General features: G+C 41.1%; 2 protein-coding genes across 7 annotated transcripts; one reads left to right on the top strand and one right to left on the bottom strand.

Annotated features, from left to right (window-relative positions):
• Positions 1-834: 834 nt before the first annotated feature.
• LOC135513006 (DCN1-like protein 4) lies at positions 835-16,440 on the bottom strand. 5 transcript variants are annotated; one of them, XM_064935626.1, is made up of 12 exons: positions 16,340-16,430; positions 15,796-15,841; positions 14,481-14,551; positions 14,025-14,064; positions 13,843-13,930; positions 9,260-9,348; positions 8,147-8,217; positions 5,917-6,008; positions 4,247-4,355; positions 3,605-3,709; positions 3,398-3,500; positions 835-3,297 (listed from the first exon to the last, which is right to left on the bottom strand). In XM_064935626.1, the coding sequence occupies exons 1-12, from the start codon at positions 16,346-16,348 to the stop codon at positions 3,242-3,244; spliced, it is 879 nt and encodes a 292-aa protein (XP_064791698.1). In that variant the 5' UTR covers positions 16,349-16,430; the 3' UTR covers positions 835-3,241. The 5 variants fall into 5 exon arrangements, with proteins under 5 accessions (XP_064791698.1, XP_064791699.1, XP_064791701.1 ...); XM_064935627.1 differs by lacking the exon at positions 15,796-15,841 and having other exon boundaries at positions 16,340-16,440; XM_064935629.1 differs by lacking the exons at positions 15,796-15,841; positions 16,340-16,430 and adding an exon at positions 15,468-15,733.
• Positions 14,846-20,575, top strand: ociad2 (OCIA domain containing 2). Of its 2 annotated transcripts, XM_064935631.1 has the most exons (7): positions 14,846-14,956; positions 18,001-18,075; positions 18,571-18,655; positions 19,327-19,380; positions 19,473-19,520; positions 19,827-19,980; positions 20,308-20,575. In XM_064935631.1, the coding sequence occupies exons 2-7, from the start codon at positions 18,001-18,003 to the stop codon at positions 20,381-20,383; spliced, it is 492 nt and encodes a 163-aa protein (XP_064791703.1). In that variant the 5' UTR covers positions 14,846-14,956; the 3' UTR covers positions 20,384-20,575. The 2 variants fall into 2 exon arrangements, with proteins under 2 accessions (XP_064791703.1, XP_064791704.1); XM_064935632.1 differs by lacking the exons at positions 14,846-14,956; positions 18,001-18,075 and adding an exon at positions 18,148-18,480.
• Positions 20,576-20,916: the final 341 nt, after the last annotated feature.

Here is a 20,916-nt window from a genome sequence, read left to right as displayed (position 1 = left end):
AAGCTAAAGCCATTACAGATTATTTTTCTCCAAGGAGAACACTCAATATCAGCTTTAACAACTCAGCCAGTACCACAGATGAGGTGGAGAGGAAGACCGAAGCAGAGGACAGGTGGGATCAGCCAAGGCTTGGTAAAGTGAAGGTGCTGTCAGAGAGAACACGAAGGGACACAGAGGAAAGTTCTACAGACATGAATGTTTCTTTCTCCCAAATAAGAGCGCTCAATATCAACTTTGATGCCTCAGACAGCAGCACAGACAAGGTGGGAGCAGGTACCGGAGCAGACTTCAGTAACCCTACTGAAGAAATCAGTCCCTCTCCCCAACTGTCATTGTACAAAACATCACACTTTTTCTCCACCCCCACAGATGAGGCGAGGCCTAGAGGAGAGTATTCACTCCAAATTCCCCTACACAGGAAGCGCTTAGTTGTAGACATCCAGCCCCCCCTGGCTCTACCGGATGCTCCAGCAACACCTCCACCATCCCCAGAGGGAGAGGAGGCAGCAGGGTCTGGATGGAGGAGTAGGGAACAACAGATGAGAGCCATGGATGGATTTGGCTGTAACTCCATGACACAGGGAGACAGGAGCTATATGGGGTTAGTGGTTGCTAAACCAGTCGGCATATCTCGTCCATATCAGAGCGTTACCTCAGAAACCATTATGACCACCCGGTGTAGTGAGGTCTCTACCTCTGGTGACCTGAATATGAAACACTCCAACTCCACCCTCCATTTTGAAACAAACAAAGAGGGCAGTGAAGCTTGAGAGCTACAACTGTAATTGCTTGTACTGATTAAAGAAATCACCTGAGAAGTTAATGCAGCAGATGAAAGTTGTTAAAACGTAAGTTGTTTATTTTAATTACAGAATTATAGTTATTACATTGTTGTAAATGAGTGTAACACCAGACATGTTTGTCTTAATGAAAATAGCTGTTTAAGTGACTGAATTATTTCAGACTGAGGCAAATAAAAAGGTGGGACCATTAAAACCCAATTTCTCAGATTCATATCCACCTACTTTACTCACTCAGTACCCTACTCCTCTATTTTGCTACAAAATTCTCTTCATGACACCATCATAAATAAACCTGTAATGAAAGTCGCCCATATTGTGTTTGATGTTTTTATATCAGTTGATCTATGGGTACCTGGATAATAAGGTGCACACATGATGTGGTAATTACTGTGGTAATGCAATAGTAAAAATACATTCGGCCGACAGTAGCGGAATCAAACATGATCCTGTGCAATTTAAAAACACAGAACGAACATTCATCACAAACCACATTTGAATCTTTCTGTAAAGGAAGATGGCAAAGCAAAAATGAATGACAACAGTAAGTTAATATAGAGATACTGTAGGTTACAGTGAAAACACATACTGTACATACATATACAGCCAGGACAGGGTTGTTCAACCTCCTGCATTACCAATGTAGAACACCATCTGAATTAGACTTATTAGTGCCCAGTCCAGCCACTAGCTCCATCTCCAAAAACCTAATATAGACAAATATACTGATGACTGGACAGGACAGCCAAAGCATCATGGATCACTGATAGGTGGAGATCTCATGTGACCTTACTACTTCATAAATTGATCCATTTACTGTTTATGCTTTAGTTGTGGATAAGATGCCACTGGGTTTGACCAATTAATGATTGACATGTCAAAAGATCTGACACCATTCTAACAACACAGTCTCATGTTAATTTCAGTTCATGTCCATTTGTTTGAGAGACAGACTTTGTTGTTTTTACTGTGTGTGATAGGAGGAGGGGTTGGCAAATGAAGGAGGGAACTCCTCTTCCTCAAATGAGGTTACATGTGTGTTTCAGCTCTGAATATACACAATCATGGTTTTCATAATGCGTTAAGACAACATGGAGGATATCAAATGAAGCACAAATTCCTGTACAAAAAAACAAAACAAGTTTTCAAAAATCTCATCCATTCTGACGGAGAGCGTGCAACGTTTCACTCATGACAATTGAGCGTCACATCACAGCCAGAGAAAAGTTTATACATGTGTTACAAGAACATTAGCAAAAGCATAGCATCGTCACAGGGGTCTAACTCTAACCCTTCAATGTCCATGGTCTATAACTCTAACCCTTCAATGTCCATGGTCTAACTCTAACCCTTCAATGTCTATGGTTTTGAGACCTCTTGAATGATAAGCCCAAAAGTCTCATTTCATCCTGATCTAATCCCTGACCACTGTGTGTGCGCGTGCACGGATGTGTTGAGCAAGTAAAGCAAACTCCATTAAAAAATGTTGAGGAAAAAAAACGTACAAACCTACAGCTTAGAAACATAGATTGGTCACGTAAACCATGAATGCTGGCCAGTCCACTAACAACTGACCACTGCACTGTAATAGGAGTTTATAGGCAGCACTGCTGATTGGTTAGTTGTGGTATGAGGTCAACTGAAGCCTTCGCAGGGGGCTAAAATACTTTAGCACAGGCTGGTGGTATCATAGCGAGCATGGGGATGAAAACCACTGGGGACTCAAATCACTGGCACAAATGACTTAGTTATAGTAAACTGTGGAGGTGTCATCGTCCATCTGTAACAGCTTTAGGGACCATGGCTAAAAGAACAACTACTGTAACACTCAGCCTGACAATGTACGTCTTTAAGAATTCCAATTCAACCCAAATATAGGACAAAACTGATAGAAACGATGGATTCTGTAGGTTATAAAGAGACAAGCACAGATCAAGTTCAAAGCACGGATATACAATATTCAAATGTGCCCAGGTCAAAATGACCTTGATTTAAGACGAAGACCGACTGTTCAAAAGGGAGGGATTTTGTTTGTTTAATTCCTCCTCAAGGGAGCGAGGGGTTGAAGAGTGGATTTTGCTCCAATTACCATTTAGCCCACGTCAGCCACTCATGAGAACAGTTATCCTATCACACAGCACACAGTGAGGGGATGCAACACCACAGGGTCTGCCATGTGCTTAACCACAATGCATCATGGGTAGGAAACATTACCCGGACATAGTTGGCATCTCCATAGTGACCATAAGTAATCTACATCCCAATCTCGCCAGGGCAGCTTACACCCAGTTTTGTATCTTACACCCCCCCTGCAATCATTACCTGGAAGCACCACCTGTCATCGCTGACACGCACCTCTCCACTTTGTATAGTTTGTTTTCTCATAGCCGTCGTCGTCGCATTATGTTGTTTTGTTGACATTTGTTGCAGTGTACCTGATGCTATGACATCTCTCTTTCTTTGTACCATTCCACAAACTCATCCAACAAAACTGGCCCTGACAAAATTAGAGAAAAGAATGATACCATTAGGGAATTGATCAGCTGTACCACTATGAGAATGAGTGTATTAGAGTCAGTGTGCGTGTGGATACTCACAGGCTCCATCCTCGTCATAGTTACTGAGTTCCAGGTTGATTGTCCTGCTGAACTCTAAAACGTTGCACCACTGGTCTTTGTTGATGACCTTATACTTGGATTGCTAAATAAATGAACATAGACAGGCAGTCAATACAAAGAACACTACATTCACACACAGTTCCCTCACTTTATTAAGTTGAATGTTACACAGGCTAGACTCCATACCTCTAAAAACTGATTGAACACAGGAAACAGTGACCAAGTCTTTCCCAGGAGAAGCCCCAACATGCACTTGGCGGTGTTCAGGTCTAAACTCCTCTGGTCCTTTTCCTGTACAATCAAAAATATACAGACATCGCTAAGGTCCCGGGTCAAATACGACTCAATTTAAATATTTAACTGTAAGTGATTAAGTAATACAGTAAGCCTACTGGTAACGGTCAATGATTGTGTAATTCATGAGGACAAATCCAAATCCCATGTGCTTTGTTTATTAAATGGTATTGATCTCAGTTCAAGCACTATATTTCCATTCACTGTAAAGCTCAATTAAATTGCTTTCAGGGGAACATGCCTTACTTCAAGCCAGACTATGTAAATAGCCCATCAGTACTCTTGACAAGCACTTCAGCCATGCAAGACAAACAAGAAAATAATCTTGACACTCAAAACTTATGAATACAAAACAGAGCTGACAGCACAGCAATATTTTCATACCCGACGTCACTGATTTGTGTGTTTATTTTTAAAGTTTAATCTGTCGTGTGTTGAATCTAAATATCAACACATAAATATCCAAGGGGAATGAATATCCCAGTCAGAGGAAATCTAGTGATAATACCGCAGATCAGGTTGTGCCTCACTCACCCGAGCAAAGTCGAAGGCGTATCTGTAAATGAGCTTAAAGTTGCTGGTGTTGTTTAGGACAGACCTCAGGTAGTCCAGGGAGTTCCTCAGCCTCTCTGTGGAGTCGCACCTGACAACGCCAGAGAGACAAGTTAGAGACAGACTAGAGTCCCAGCTGTCAGAGTGTAGACTATAAAACAAGACAGTTAACTATAAAGTAGACTATAACCCCAGTCTGGGGTCAGCACCATTTTGTACACTGCACAGCCTGGAATGGAAATAAATTATATGGACAGACACGCACAGAACATACAGTTGAAATCGGAAGTTTACAAACACCTTAGCCAAATATATTTACACTCAGTTTCACAATTCCTAACATGCAATCCTAGTAAAAATTCCCTGTCTTAAGTCAGTTAAGGATCACCATTTTATTTTAATGTGAAGTGTCAGAATAACAGTAGAGAATTATTTATTTCAAATTTAATTTCTTTCATCACATTCCCAGTGGGTCAGAAATTTACATACACTCAACTAGTATTTGGTAGCATTGCCTTTAAATTGTTTAACTTGGGTCAAACATTTTGGGTAGCCATCCACAAGCTTCCCATTATAATTTGGGTGAATTTTGGCCCATACCTCCTGACAGAGCTGATGAGACGGAGTCAGGTTTGGAATGGAATGGGAAATAATTTCAGTCTCTCGATGTGCAAAACTGATAGAGACATACCCCAAGCGACTTACAGCTGTAATCGCAGCAAAAGGTGGCGCTACAAAGTATTAACTTAAGGTGGCTGAATAATTTTGCACGCCCAATTTTTCAGTTTTTGATTTGTTAAAAAAGTTTAAAATATCCAATAAATGTCGTTCCACTTCATGATTGTGTCCCACTTGTTGTTGATTCTTCACAAAAAAATACAGTTTTATATCTTTATGTTTGAAGCCTGAAATGTGGCAAAAGGTCGCAAAGTTCAAGGGGGCCGAATACTTTCGCAAGGCACTGTACTTTTGTACCGGTTTCCTTCTGCATCTTCACAAGGTCCTTTGCTGTTGTTCTGAGATTGATTTGCACTTTTCGCACCATAGTACGTTCATCTCTAGGAGAATGAACGCGTCTCCTTCCTGAGCGTTATGACGGCTGTGTGGTCCCATGGTGTTTATACTCAAACTATTGTTTGTACAGATGAAAGTGGTACCTTCAGGCATTTGGACATTGCTCCCAAGGATGAACCAGACTTGTGGAGGTCTACCATTTTTTTTCTGAGGTCTTGGCTGATTTCTTTTGATTTTCCCATGATGTCAAGAAAAGAGGCACAGAGTTTGAAGGGAGGCCTTGAAATACATCAACAGGTACACCTCCAATTGACTCAAATTATGTAAATTATCAGAAGCTATTATCAGAAGCTTCTAAAGCCATGACATCATTTTCTGGAATTTTCCAAGCTGTTTAAAAGGCACAGTCAACCTAGTGTAAACTTCTGACCCACTGGAATTGTGATACATAATAATACATGATAAGTGAAATAGTCGGTAAACAATTGCTGGAAGAATTACTTGCACAAAGTAGATATCCTAACCGACTTTCAAACTCTAGTTTGTTAACAAGAAATGTGTGGAGTGGTTGAAAAATGAGTTTTAGTGACTCAACTTCAACTGTATAATAAAAACACACAAATTGAGAGCAGACTTACTGCAGGGAGCCCATGCCTTTCAACCACTCCTGTAGGGTGAAGTAGCCCATACTCTGGGCATCTAACTTCCAGGCCAGAACCAGCATCACCACCTGTTCACAAACACAAACACCATACACTCACATATTATTATAAACTAAAAATGTACTTTCCAATGAATAATTTGAATCTTTGTGCCATCTTTCAATAACAGTTTTCCCCAACTCAAACACAGGACAGCACAGGAGACTGAAAAGATTTGGCATGGGTCCTCAGATCCTCAAAAGGTTCTACAGCTGCACCATCGAGAGCATCCTGACTGGTTGCATCACTGCCTGGTATGGCAACTGCTCGGCCTCCGACCACAAGGCACTACAGAGGGTAGTGCGAACGGCCCAGTACATCACTGGAGCCAAGCTTCCTGCCATCCAGGACCTCTACCAGGCGGTGTCAGAGGAAGGCCCTAAAAATTATCAAAGACTCCAGCCACCCTAGTCATAGACTGTTCTCTCTGCTACCACACGGCAAGCAGTACCGGAGCGCCAAGTCTAGGTCCAAGAGGCTTCTTAACAGCTTCTACCCCCAAGCCATAAGACTCCTGAACATCTTGTCAAATGGCTACCCAAACTATTTGCATTGCCCCCTCCCTTCACCACTGCCACTTTATGTTGTCATCTATGCATAGTTACTTTAATTAACTCCACCTACATACTACTTCAACTAACCGGTGCCCCTGCACATTGACTCTGTACCGGCACTCCCCCTGTATATATTGTTATTTTTTTACTGCTGCTCTTTAATTGCTTGTTACTTTCATTTCTTATTCAATTGCATTGTTGGTTAAGAGTTAGTAAGTGAGCATTTCACTGTAAGGTCTACACCAGTTGTATTCGGCTCATGTGACTAATAACATTTGATTTGAGTTTGTCAAAGACTTCAGCCACCCAAGTCATAGACTGTACTCTCTGCTACCGCACGACAAGCTGTACCGATGCACCAAGTCTGGAACCAACAGAACCCTGAACAGTTCTACCATCAAGTCATAAGACTGCTGAACAGTTCATCAAATGGCCACCTGGACTATTTGCATTCTCACTTTTTTGTTGTATCGACTCTATGCACACTCACTGGACTCTACCCACACTACACTGACACTCGCAGTGGAAGAAGATACTCGCAACAAGTGATGGCTGATGTAAGAGCACAGCATGAGGACTACATTGCTTGGATGGCAGACCATCTGTGGGCTATCCAGGATTAAAAACACCTTGTGGAAATCTCAATGAAGAGACATTCCCACAGAAGTCCTAGGGTCACTGAAGCCAGGAGAGATGAAGACTGATGAAACTTGAATTGACTAAATGAATATTACTGTGTGAATTAAATTGTCATATGTTGACTGTTTCAAGAGTTTATAAAGAGCTAAGAATTTTGACATGTTTTATTGTACTGTAAGTGGTATAGATTTATTGTTACAGAGAAACTGTTATTCTGTTTGTCAGACAGCGGATAGTTCAAAGAGGAGCGACACAGGTGCCCCTGGTTAATTTCGAGAAGAGTTGTGATGATTAGATTCAAGAATGTGTGTTGTTTTCATGCCTTTGTTTTAATGTTTTGGGGACATGCAAAGTGATGTTAATTAGACAATATGAGATACCGGGAGTTGGCACTCTTGCAAGAATAAAAGCTTTACTTAAACTTAGATCATGTTTGGATCTAAAACCTGAGTTCTTGACCAATAGCATTACTGTAAAGTTAACATCCATGTAGGTCTGATATCTGATTGGTGTAACTGCTACTTCTCAGAGGTGTGACAATTGGGGTTGGCAAGACCAACACAGAGAATCCTGAATTCCTAAAACACCACATAGCAAATTCTTGCATACAGTTGATAAAAATAGTAATTTCTGGGCTGCCCTACACACACACACACTGCTGATACTGTTTATTATAAATCCGGGTTGCCTCGTCCCTTTTACCTCAGCTACCTCCTACCCCTGCACATTGACTCGGTACCGGCACTCCTTGAATAAAGCCTCAGTTATATTACTGTATTTCCATTTCGCACATTTTTCTCCTATTTTAACTCTGCATTGTTGTGAAAGGGCTCGTAAGTAAGCATTTCACAGTAAAGTCTACACCTGTTGTATTCAGAGCATTTGACAAATAACATTTTATTTATGATTTGCATGCACATGTAGATGGATTATAAATGTCACTCATCTACATAGACATGAATAGCCATCCTTACATTTTCGGGTTCCACTCCAATGTCTTCACAGAACTTCTCCATTCCCTCTGGCCCCACAACATCGTCACAGACTATCAAAGACACACACACAGAGCCATTATACATACTGTATGACATCACAACCAGACACTCCACTCTATTACATGGTGTGATGTCATAATCAGGAGGTCAAAGCATTCACTATTATAACCAATCATAGTTTGTGACATCTTCATTGTTATGATGTCATACAATTCTAACATCACAGCAAAAATGACAATCACAATGCATACAGTACCCGTCCAAAGTTTGGACATACCTACACATGCAAAGGTTTTTCTTTATATTTACTATTTTCTACATTGTAGAATACATTGTTGCTTTGCACACTCTCGGCATTCTCTCAACCAGCTTCAGCTGGAATGCTTTTCCAACAGTCTTGAAGGAGTTCCCACATATGCTGAGCACTTGTTGGCTGCTTTTCCTTCAAAAGGGTAAGGCCTATTTGACCAAGGAGGAGAGTGATGGAGTGCTGCATCAGATGACTTGGCCTCCACAATCACCCAACCTCAACCCAACAGATGGTTTGGGATGAGTTGGATCGCAGAGTGAAGGAAAAGTAGCCAACAAGTGCTCAGCATATATGGGAACTCCTTCAAGACGGTTGGAAAAGCATTCCAGGTGCCATCAAGGCAAACGGTGGCTATTTGAATAATCTAAAATATATAACACTTTTTTTGGTTACTACAGGATTCCATATGTGTTATTTCATAGTTGATGTCTTCACTATTAGTCTACAAAGTAGAAAATAGTAAAAATAAAGAAAAACCTTGTAATGAGTAGGTGTCCAAACTTTTGACTGGTACTGTACCTACATAATAATTGTCTTTGACGCTATCCCACCTGCAAGGGATATACAAAACCTTGATCTACAGAAATTTCAGCAAGCAAGCGACATCCTTTACGAAACAATCAATGATGCCCTAGTCACAGCTCTCATACAACAATTCAACTTTGACATGAAAAACCCAATCTAAGGGTAACAGAAGGTATTTACACCATTATGGTCTGTGTTTTATACAAACTGATAGAGGAAATTGAATATATTTTTTTTCTACAATTCTTGTGTCTCACCTGCGTATTCGTAGAACCACTCCAGACATCTTTTACTGGAGAAGGTCTCCTCCTCTCGGATTTGTGGTGCCTCATGTTTTCTAAAAACACTGCATTACGAAAAATACCATTTCAGACAACCTACAGCACAAGTGCACACAGCATAGTTGACACATTACTGCGGGTGCTGGGAATACATTGTGTGACTTACCGTCTGGGAGCATATTACACACTACGATGTAAAAAAGGTTAATCCTGTTAATCCCTATTGGATGAGCTATGTGACAAAAAGTCCCCTTGCTGCTCTTGAATTTCTGAGTTGGCAATGACATATGCAAACTCATTGGGGAGACAAATCACTTGTCATCATTAGGGTTGCAAAGGGTCGGAAACTTTCCGGAAAATGTTTGGAAATTCTCCATGGGAAGTTAAGCCAGGGAATTTGGGGAATTTTGCTTAAATTCATCAAAAAAAGTTAGCTTATTACAGTTAAATTTTTTGTGGGATACACATAAGGCAATTCTAGGTCTTGTTGCATATTTTGGTTAAACTATCCCCAATTCAATGGAATTGCAACCCTCTGCATGCACAGTGCACTCTTCCATCACATGTACAGCCGATTCTCAAGATCTTACACACTAATGAGATGCTATTGAGCCCACACTATTACATTGTCTGGGCCAAGGACTACATGCTTTCTGGTAAGTTTTGATTACAATACTGGGTGGGGTGAATATATTTTATATGACATATGATTTTTTGTTAAAATGTAAATAGTAGCCAACAGCAAAGTGTTTAAATCATTTCTAATTTGTTAACAATTTCTGCTACTTAGTTTTTGCTAACATGTGGGTTTTAGCTTGATTGAGCCTGATAACTGAGGAGTGTTAATTCCCCTGTTTCCATACATTTAATTTTAAAACATTTATCTTACAAATTAGTTGTTTAATCTAACTGCTTAACTATTTACCTGTGCATGGAATTGTATTCGTTTTTTTTTTACTCATTTTTTTCTCATCTTTATAGGAGATTTGTGGAGACATTTCACTGCAGCTAATGCAGAACGAAAAGCTGTGTACATTTGCAAATACTGTGTCAAATCATGTGAAGATTCTGCGTCTTTGTTGCATTCATCTCGCCAAGTGCATAAAGTCCCCTCAGTGCTCACAACAAGCAGCCTCTGGCAAAAGTTCCTCTACTTCTAGTCGAGGTGAAAATGATGAATCAGACAACTTATCGATAGCAACAGCTCATGGTCCTCCTGGAATCAGAAGTTTTTTTTGACTCAATGGGGGAATGTAGTCCAAGAAATGCTGATGAATGTCTTGTTCGAGCGGTGTATGCAACTTGTTCACCAAGAAGTCTCTTGGAGTCTCACCAAGAAATGGCCATATCACAGTCTTCCGATATGGACAGCCCCATCAAGAAGATCCTCCTGGATTATGTATTTTGGGAGAGAGTGGTAAGCAGCCTGAAACCTATAGCAGTACCCACTGCACAGATTGAGGGAGACAATGCCATCCTGTCTGATGTACAGACTCCGATTGCAGATGTAAGAGAAGAAATCCGTACTGCCCTGCCCACTTCACTGTTGCTCAAAGCAGAGGAAACTGCAGTTCTGAAATACATCAAAAAGCGTGAAGACTTATGCCTGATGCCCATACACACCACAGTGTACATGCTGGACCCCAAGTATGCTGGCAAGAGTATCCTGTCTGGTGCAGAGATCAACAAGATCTCACTACAGTGTCTCGCCACCTTGGCCTGGATGAGGGCAAGGTTCTTGGCAGTCTGGCAAAGTACACTTCCATGCAAGGGCTTTGGGATGGAGATGCAATATGGCAGTCATGCCAACATACAGTTGAAGTCAGAAGTTTACAAACACCTTAGCCAAATTGTTTTTCATAATTCCTGACATTTTATCCTCATAAAAATTCCCTGTCTTAGGTCAGTTAGGATCACCACTTTATTTTAAGAATGTGAAATGTCAGAATAATAGTAGAGAGAACGATTTATTTCAGCTTTTATTTCTTTCATCACATTCCCAGTGGGTCAGAAGTTTACACTCAATTAGTATTCTATAGCATTGCCTTAAAATTGTTTAACTTCAAGCAAACATTACAGATATCCTTCCACAAGCTTCCTACAATAAGTTGGGTGAATTTTGGCTAATTCCTCCGGATAGAGCTGGTGTAACTGAGTCAGGTTTGTAAGCCTCCTTGCTCGCACATGCTTTTCAGTTCTGCCGACACATTTTCTATACGATTGAGGTCAGGGCTTTGCAATGGCCACTCCAATACCTTGACTTTGTCGTCCTTAAGCCATTTTGCCACAACGTTGGAAATATGCTTGGGATCATTGTCCATTTGGAAGACCCATTTGCGACCACGCTTTAACTTCCTGACTGATGTCTTGAGATGTTGCTTCAATATATCCACATCATTATCCTGCCTCATGCCATCTATTTTGTGAAGTGCACCAGCCCCTCCTGCAGCAAAGCACCCCCACAACACGCTGCTGCCACCCCCGTGCTTCACGGTTGGGATGGTGTTCTTCGGCTTGCAAGACTCCCCCTTTTTCCTCCAAACATAATGATGGTCATTATGGCCAAACAGCTATATTTTTGTTTCATCAGACAAGTGGACATTTCACCAAAAAGTACGATCTTTGTCCCCATGTGCATTTGCAAACAGTAGTCTGGCTTTTCTTTTTGGAGCAGTGGCTTCTTCCTTGCTGAGTGGCCTTTCAGGTTATGTCGATATAGAGCTCGTTTTACTGTGGATATAGATACTTTAGTACCTGTTTCCTGCAGCATCTTCACAAGGCCCTTTGCTGTTGTTCTGGGATTGATTTGCACTTTTCGCACCAAAGTACGTTCATCTCTAGGAGACAGAACGAGTCTCCTTCCTGAGCGGTATGATGGCAGTGTGGTCCCATGGTGTTTATACCTGCGTACTATTGTTTGTACAGATGAACGTGGTACCTTCAGGCGTTTGGAAATTGCTCCCAAGGATGAATCAGACTTGTGGAGGTATACAATTTCTGAGGTCTTGGCTGATTTCTTTTGATTTTGAAATACATCCACAAGTACACCTCCAATTGACTCAAATTATGTCAATTAGCCTATCAGAGCTTCTAAAGCCAAGACATCATTTTCTGGAATTTTCCAAGCTGTTTAAAGGCACAGTCAACTTAGTGTATGTAAACTTCTGACCCACTAGAATTGTGATACAGTGAATGACAAGTGAAATAATCTGTCTGTAAACAATTGTTGGAAAAATTACTTGTGTCATGCTCAAAGTAGATGTCCTAACCGACTTAGCAAAACTATAGTTTGTTAACAAGAATTTTGTGGAGTGGTTGAAAAATGAGTTTTAATGACTCCAACCTAAGTGTATGTAAACTTCTGACTTCAACTGTATCTCATCAGCCACCTGGTGGAAGGGACATTATGGATCTGAGGCTCTTTCCACCCTTGCCTCCCTCATCCTCCAAATCACACCAACATCAGCCGCCTCAGAGCGCAACTGGTCCTTGTTTGGGAACACACACCAAAGCATGCAAAAGGCTGACCAATACAAGGGTTGAAAAATAGGTGGCCATCTGGGCAAATTTGAGGCTTTGTGAGCCTGACAACGTGCCATCCTCAACAAGGTTGGAAAGTGACAGTGAAGATGAGGCCTCAGAGTCTGATGTTCAAGAGGGGGACATTGAGAAGGTCCAGGGAGAAGACATGGAAGCCTGAGAGGAAGACATCCAAAGCTTTAGTTTCTAGACTGTCATTTTACAGATGTATGTTGAAAATGGTTTTGGGAGATGCGATGGATCATTCAATATTCCCTTTCTTTTGTTGTCCAGTGAAATCATCCCAAGTGAAGAGTCAACTCATTTAATTAAAGTTCAATTCATAACTAAATAGTTTATTACATTTCTATTGGAAGGATTTAATTTGCAATTATGTCTACTTATGATAAGATTAAAGGTTTGTTTCTGTCTCCATATGATATGGTAAATATATCCAATGCAAAAAAATTCTACATTTAAATGGCATTAATATTAATTTGCATACATTTCCATAAATTCCCACATATTCTCATTAATTCCCATGGAAAGTTTCCACCTCTGAATATTCCCCAAAATGTGCAACCCAAGTCATGAATCACGCATACAGTTTCAGGGAACAGGTCATCTCTAAAACCCAGAGAAAACATTTCTGAGTAATTAGGTTCTGGGGGGGGAATGTATGACAAAATCTACTAAAACAAGGAGCAGAAGCAGGGCCATAACTCCAAACCCCCTCTCTCTGCAAGTTTCAGACAAGGCTATGGGTTAAATGTACCCTGCCCTTCCCAATTTGGAAAGAAGTGCACACCCGCTAAACCATGATTTGTTCAAATAACCAGTTACAAAAACCTGCACACATAACCTTTGCTCGTTAGTCATCAAATCCAACATTCTTTTGACAGATGATACGATAAAATGTCTGTGCACGAGAAATTAGTGAACAGTGAAACTGAATAAGACAGTTGGATAACACTCCTCTCCTATACAGTCTTGTTACTTAGCTAACTGATGCATACGTTGGTGTAGCAGGTTGCTAGTACCTGTCCTGGCGACTCTTCTTAGCTGAATGGTCATCTCCAGCAGTGGGTCTCCTCTTTTTCCTAGGAGGCATGGCTCTGGAGCAGCAGGCTGAGAGAAACACATTATGAGAGATAGAATGATATAGAGAGAATGATATATAAGTGTCACATGGGTCTGCATTAGGTGCAGGCAGAGTTGGTACCTGTGGAGTGACCGTTATGTCCAACGTCCTCCGTCAGGTTCTGAGGGGAGGGATAAATGTATTAGGCAACTACCACCAAAATACACACAAACACTGCAGCACTGACATTAGCATGCATTGAGCAAGGGGAGGGAGGGTGTGTAGGGACAGGAAGCTTGCTCTCTCATTTCCTCAAGCTTGTAACCTTTAGAGATGCAGTTGTTAGTTCAGACTGCGAGAGAGAGAGTAGAGCCGAGAGGATGAATCACACCCTTTAAGGGTCCAGCCAAGAATTAAAATTGAATCTATAACTAATTAATAACTTGGATTCATTTGTAGATAAGGGGAACTGTCCATGATCAAATCCATTGTGTCGTGCCAGAGTAAGTCCAACTGGAAATAACAGTTGGAACAGGTGACTGGTACTCATATGACACATGAAAAATACAAAATGATATGAGGGCAAAATGCTTTTACCAGCCTGTGCAGGGTGTGGTAGATTGTGTGAATGCCGGCCAGTGTAGACAAATGGGTGTGCAGCTGAAAATCTATAGGGGAAAAAAAACAAACATTATCAGCGCATTGCTAACTTTAACACTACAACAGTACATAAGTAGATATGGAACACATATGCAACAGTACATGTAACAGTATATGAAACAAAAATATGCTGCTCACACAGAAACAACCTCATCTAAATGACGTGCAGCATAACATGTCAATACACTAGGTTTCCCAAGGCACAGAGAAGGGAGAGCTTACCATCTGCTACCCACAGCCTGCCTACATCATGCGCCCTCTGTCATAGCCAGAGTGACCACTTGCATTCAGCCAATAGGAATGAGAAGCATGTACAACCATCTCACCATCTTCATCATTTGCATCACAACAGCTGGGATACCTAAATAGTGACAGCAGTAACTGCACGCAATCAAGGCATTTCATCAGGATGGGTATGACTATTTTTTAAAGCATTTTTATGCTGATATTAGCAGTCTTCTCTCATAGTATACCAACAAGAAGGTGGTATGATGAACTATAATGCAATAGGCTACGGCTAGATAAAAGGCAATAGTATTCAGTGGCATACAGATCATTTTTTATTTACCTAAGCAAGTCAGTTAAGAACACATTTCTTATTTAAAATGCCGGCCTAGGAACAGTGCCTTGTTCCGGGGCAGAAAGACATATTTGTACCTTGTCAGCTCGGGGATTCGATCTCGCAACATCTCGGTTACAGGCTCAACGCTCTAACCACGAGGCTACTTGCCGAATACCAACATGTGGATGGTATTCAATTCATACATGTATTTATTGTATAAAAGGGTTCGAAGAATGCCAGCCAAAAACTGGTTGTCGATTTTGATTAAACACTACGCGGACATACGCTTATCATATATATACACATTTTAAATCCTCATCTACGTTCACTAAGTGTCAATTTAGCTTTGTGAAAACACTCACACAAGCAGGAGGCTGAATCCAGTTATGCATGTGTCGAACCCCATTAAACAGTAGATGAATATAGCCTACCTAAAATAGGTACAGACGCGCAACTTGCAGAGTTTACAAAGTATCTAGAGAGTAGATGGAGACATGGATGTTGTAGTCCATTTCCTGGATTAAGGTTATTATATTCGGAGCAATGGGGAGTGGAATTAGACTACAATTCCCAGACTTCAGAAATTAATTTCATTCAACAACCCTCTACTCACCCCAACTGATGAATGCATGTTATATTGTCACAAAAAATACGTTACAGCCTATGGAATAGTCCATACAAATAGCTTACCGTTCTCTTTGAACAGTTGATGTAGATGATGCGCAGTCGGAGAGAGCTATTGCAGCAGGCATAGAAATACAGAACTGCGTCACAATTTATCCTCTGTAATTTTCCGCAGTTGCTTGGAAAACTGACCTATTTAGTCTTACACAACATTGTTTTCCAAGTGTTACTTGCTATGCAACTGCACTGCTTTCCCAGCCGTAAAAACGCGACACAACATCAGTATAAAATGGTCGACAATAATAAGACATTAGGCAGATGTCATGAACAGAATAGCAGCCTTGGCAATGCTACCGTTCCTAACAATTTCCAACAAAATGTGAATGCCTCCAGAAATGACAGTACACAGAATTCTCCCTTTGTTGCGCCCCAAGACAACACTGGGAAAGGCAATAGTGAGAGTCTGTACACACATTTATTCGATCACTCGATTAACAGTTCATAGAACCATTAAAATATAAAAGTAGACATATGCAACAGACCCGGTTATCAATTCGTGGAGCCTATCCTACTGCGCGTAAAATACACCAAAAGCAACAACTATACTTACTTGCCGCATCAGAGAGCATTTTTTATAAACACACAACTGTCTGTGTGAAGTCCGAGGACCGCCAGAAGGCGGAACATGTCAACATAACCATGCCCACAGATAATTTAGGTGGACGAGGAAACTAGTAGCCGCACCCCCAATCCTTCATGATAGGCTGTCTCTGGTGTCATTTAGGACAGCTGGAGACAAAGAATTAAGAAGCTCCTTTGGATGAACGTGACAGGTCAAAGTTCCAAACCAGACCATCCCACCGCTGTGGTTCATTAGCTAGGAAACGATCAACATAATCAGTGAGAGGATTCTATGAATGCCCCTGGTGAACCGGGGTAGCGTTTATTGCATGCCAGGCTGTAATAAAGTAGGCCCACCCACTGGGGAGTCAGGCCCAGCCAATCTGAATGAGTTTCCCCCCACAAAATAGCTTTATTACAGACAGAAATACTCCTCCGTTTCATAAGCTGTCTGGGTGGCTGGTCTCAGACGATCCTGCAAGTAAAGAAGCCAGATGTGGAGATCCTGGGCTGCCATGGTTACACGTGGTCTGCAGTTGTGAGGCTGGTTGGGTGTACTGCCAAATTCTCTAAAAACAATGTTGGAGGCTTATGGTAGAGAAATTAACATTCTATTATCTGGCAACACCTCTGGTGGACATTCCTGCAGTCAACATGCTAATTGCACTCACTCAAAACTTGAGACATCGGTGGCATTGTGTTGTGTGCACATTTTAGAGTGGTCTTTTGTCCCCAGCACAAGGTGCACCTGTGTAATGATCATTCTGTTTAATCAGCCTTTTGATAGGTCAAACCTGTCAGGTGGGATTATCCTGGCAAATGAGAAATGCTCACTAACAGGGATGTTTAACAGAAATATACTTTTTGTGTGTATGGAACATTTCTGGTATCTTTTATTTCAGCTCATGAAACCAACACTTTACATGTTGCGTTTATATTTTTGTTCAGTACATGTCAGTTCTAAAATACAATTGGTTACACAGAAAACGTATTGTAGGGTGTGTTTTTATTTATTGTGCCCCATCTGAATTAGTCGTCTCAAATTTAAAATGTTATTCTAGTACCCCATGCTTCTGCAACATTTGACAAGCATAATAATTTTATCATGCACAACGCTTATTTAGCCTAATTACATAATTATAATGAATAAAGCTCAATTTATTTGTAACATTATTTGGCGCATGTGACAAATAAAGTTTGATTTGATTTAATAACTATTACCTCAATTACCTCGGTTAACCAGTGCCCCAACACATTGGCTCTGTACCGGTACGCGCTGTATATAGCCTCACTATTGTTATTTTACTGCTGCTCTTTATTTATTTGTTACTTTTATTTCTTATTCCTACTTTTTCAAATTTTTTAACTGCATTGTTGGTTAGGGGCTTGTCAGTAAGCATTTCACTGTAAGGTCTACACCTGTTGTATTTGGCACATGTGACTAATAGATTTGATGAAACACTTAATTAGACAGCTAACTACATGAGATGAGACTAGAGAGCACTAGTATATGCAAAATAGCTTAAGATATTTGAATGGGGATGAATTACACTATAGACCACATAACTTGCTCTTATTTTATATATTTAAAGAATGTTGACTCTCTTTCACAGAGTGATTAGATGAATAAATATCTGCCCCACCTCACAGATGCAGAACAAGAACAATAAACATCCATGTATCATGCTGTTTTATACTGGCTGGGGTAAAGAAACATGTTCAAAGGTGAGTTGAATGACTCAGGGATTTTCATGAATTGGAGGTTTCTGTCCAATTGCATCATGGCATTATAACATATAAATGTGTGTGAGTTTGTGTGTGTGAGCAAGCGAGAGAGAGATTTTCCGGTGTCTGTATTAAAGGCTTTTTCAACAGACCTTTTGGTGGGCAGGGCCTCTTCAGTGTTTACTCAAAAAGGGAGGAGTGAGAGAGGCTTTGTAGACGAGGAAAATACGAGAGTAATGCAAAAGGAGTAGCAACGAAGACCATAGGTAATTCAGGTCCAAGTGAAAAGTTGAGCAGAGTATTTGAGCAAATAAGAGATTCTTTCAAACACTTGACATCATGAGCTCTGAAACCCTTGAGAAAACAGTAACAGTGAAGGCAGAGGGAGCCACCCCATGGAAGAAGGTGAAACATGCACACACAATACTCGGACACGATTAGTGAACTGTATGGTGTGGGTGACCTCCAATCTCTAACCTGTCTGGTGTGTCCCAGTGTCAACATGGAGATCGACACATCCACAGAGACGACGTGAGACAAATCTGGAAGGATTGCAAGGAAGAGAGCTTCTGGTATAGAGGTATTGACCAAGGGTGCTGAACTTTTTAATCCAAGCAATTACACATGCACTGCAAAAAGCTTGTTATTTCTCAAAGAAACTCCATTGATGCTAGACCCTCTGTGGCTTGCTCGCCATTTCCAGGTAGGTAGTGCGTCTTTTGTAAACAGCAAACCCATTAGTAGGAGTCATATAAGTCAGTGGCCCTTTAATCAGGCCCCTTTCCCTGGCTATGGCATGTTTTCAAATTCTACCGTCTGCTTCCAAATCCTGTCTCAGAGCTAAAAAATTGCCCCATCTGAGTATGCTGTTGGCGATTGATGGGCCTCTATTCAAAGCGTTACTTCGGAAGAGGACTTTAAACCTTTTTTTAATGCTTTGTTCTTTGACCATCGGTCACCAGAGGGGTTAATGAGCTCCATTACAGAAGCTCAGTGAAAAGGCATGAAATAAATAAAACTGAAAATGAAACCCACTCCGTTAGAAAATAAGTGTTTCTGTGTCACACTACTGCACTTTCTAACTAAGTGGTGTGGGAAAAAACAGGACTCCCTTTGATTTTAACAATATCTTCGCACCACAGGAACAAGTTGATTTGTCCTCAGTGTGGGGTTATTGTAGTGCAGGTTTGATTGATTCCGGCTGCTGTAAATTGGTACAACTACTAACCTCTGTTGTCATGTTCCTCTCAGCTCTTCCCCTCTCTCTGGGAAGCATGGCTGTCACTGGGGGACTCATCTACAAAGGTAAGACACTCACATAACATTAGTCATAGCTTAAATCAAGGTTCAGGTTTAACATCATAAACAAACATGCACTGTATAATATTTTGTTGCAGGAGTTTGGAGTGCATCAAAGAGACTTGGCCCATTCCCAAAACTAGCAGGTGAGCTGTGAGCCCATAAGTGGAAGTAGAGGGTTCTGTCCAGCAGGTTTTATCATGTGTGTTTCCCATACTTGTGTTTGGGGAAACCTGGTTTCTATGGTGACTTAGTTACACATCTGTCTCAGTGCTGATGGGACTATTGGACTCAGTTGCTGCTCCCTACTCAGTGACAAATGCGCAGCTGCTCGATAAACACTGATTCATAAAAAGGGGATAGACTCCTTTGAACATTCCAAAAGTGGCAGCTATGAAAACCTGTATTACAGAGTTTTAACATATTTATGACCAATGATCTTGTCCCTTCAGCGGCTGGTGTCCTTGGTTATGCAGTGGGGAAGGCTTCGTATGTTACAACCTGCAGAAATAAGTTCCAGAGACTTGGGCCCGTCTTTGGTCCAGAATCTGAATATGGTTTTGGACCCGGCCCATTTGGAGGGCGTGGTTCTGGCCCAGGACACAGGTGAGTAGAGCTGAGGACTTTGTCACTTCTGTTGCCCATGGTAGTCTTTTTTTCTGAAGGGATTATGCAACAGGGAGATAGATACCAGCTATGTGGCTTAAACCTTATCATGCCAGTGGGTTATCTTTTAGGTTCAAGTTAAGGCACGAGCATAAGAATTGTATTTATTGCATGTTGGTGTGAGTGATACTAAAGCTTATTCTCTCGTGGACAGACACACGTAACATAGCATCTAATGTAATCACTTAAGATTTTAGTTATGGGTTTCCGAGATGATCCTAAAGCGGTTGGCGAGTTAACATTAACAGATTTCTCTGCCTCTTTTAGATACTGCCACCACGTGTGTGAAGAGTGTAAGCAACAGCAAGCCCCTGCTGCACCAATAGAGGGTGTGCAAAGCTAAAACACACACACTGTCTACACCCAAAGTTTGTGTACTCAATTCTAATGATCCTTGTCTGTTCTCTCCCAAGTATGTTTTACAAACCTTGGAGTCCAATTCAGGCAATGCAATGCAAATGGACATGAAGTAATGATTTTGTAAAAGTTCTACCAAAAATAAAGATTGCATTTTTACCTCAGTTAAATACCTCGATGACTTGTGTTGTTGAGGTTTGTGTGTATTCAGGATGACAACATGAAGCAGTCACTGCCGAGGGACAGCCAATCACAGCATTGTTGAAAGGATCTGAGATGGCTGTGCCATATTCTTTTTATTATGAAAGTTAACACCCCTCCAATTCATACTCCAGCAGAGACAGAACGATCAGAGGCCCTTGGGGCATGTTATTTAATGTTTTGGTGCATGGTTTGCATGAGACTCTGGGTCATAAGTAGTCTATGAGAGAAAATCACTTGGGCCAACTTCTACTTTGGCATGCATGTGTTTGTAAGTCAGTCAGTCAACTAAACAAAGCTAGCATACAGTATAAAGTC

Source organism: Oncorhynchus masou, chromosome 24 (assembly GCF_036934945.1).
Source record: "Oncorhynchus masou masou isolate Uvic2021 chromosome 24, UVic_Omas_1.1, whole genome shotgun sequence".
NCBI classification, from domain to species: Eukaryota; Metazoa; Chordata; class Actinopteri; order Salmoniformes; family Salmonidae; genus Oncorhynchus; species Oncorhynchus masou.
Note: the sequence above shows the minus strand (reverse complement) of the source record. Positions and strands in the feature narration are given on the sequence as shown.

Bases quoted from the DNA above. Each gene is read 5' to 3' on its own strand.
- LOC135513006 (XM_064935626.1), bottom strand. The intron at 14,552-15,795 runs GTAAGCTATTTG...TTTCCCCTATAG, and splicing joins TCAACTGTTCAAAGAGAACG to ATTTTCAGCTGCACACCCAT. The intron at 4,356-5,916 runs GTAAGTCTGCTC...TGGCGTTGTCAG, and splicing joins AAAGGCATGGGCTCCCTGCA to GTGCGACTCCACAGAGAGGC.
- ociad2 (XM_064935631.1), top strand. From the start codon at position 18,001: ATGCAGAACAAGAACAATAAACATCCATGTATCATGCTGTTTTATACT. The intron at 18,076-18,570 runs GTGAGTTGAATG...GGTGTGTCCCAG, and splicing joins GTAAAGAAACATGTTCAAAG to TGTCAACATGGAGATCGACA. The intron at 18,656-19,326 runs GTATTGACCAAG...TGTTCCTCTCAG, and splicing joins AGAGAGCTTCTGGTATAGAG to CTCTTCCCCTCTCTCTGGGA.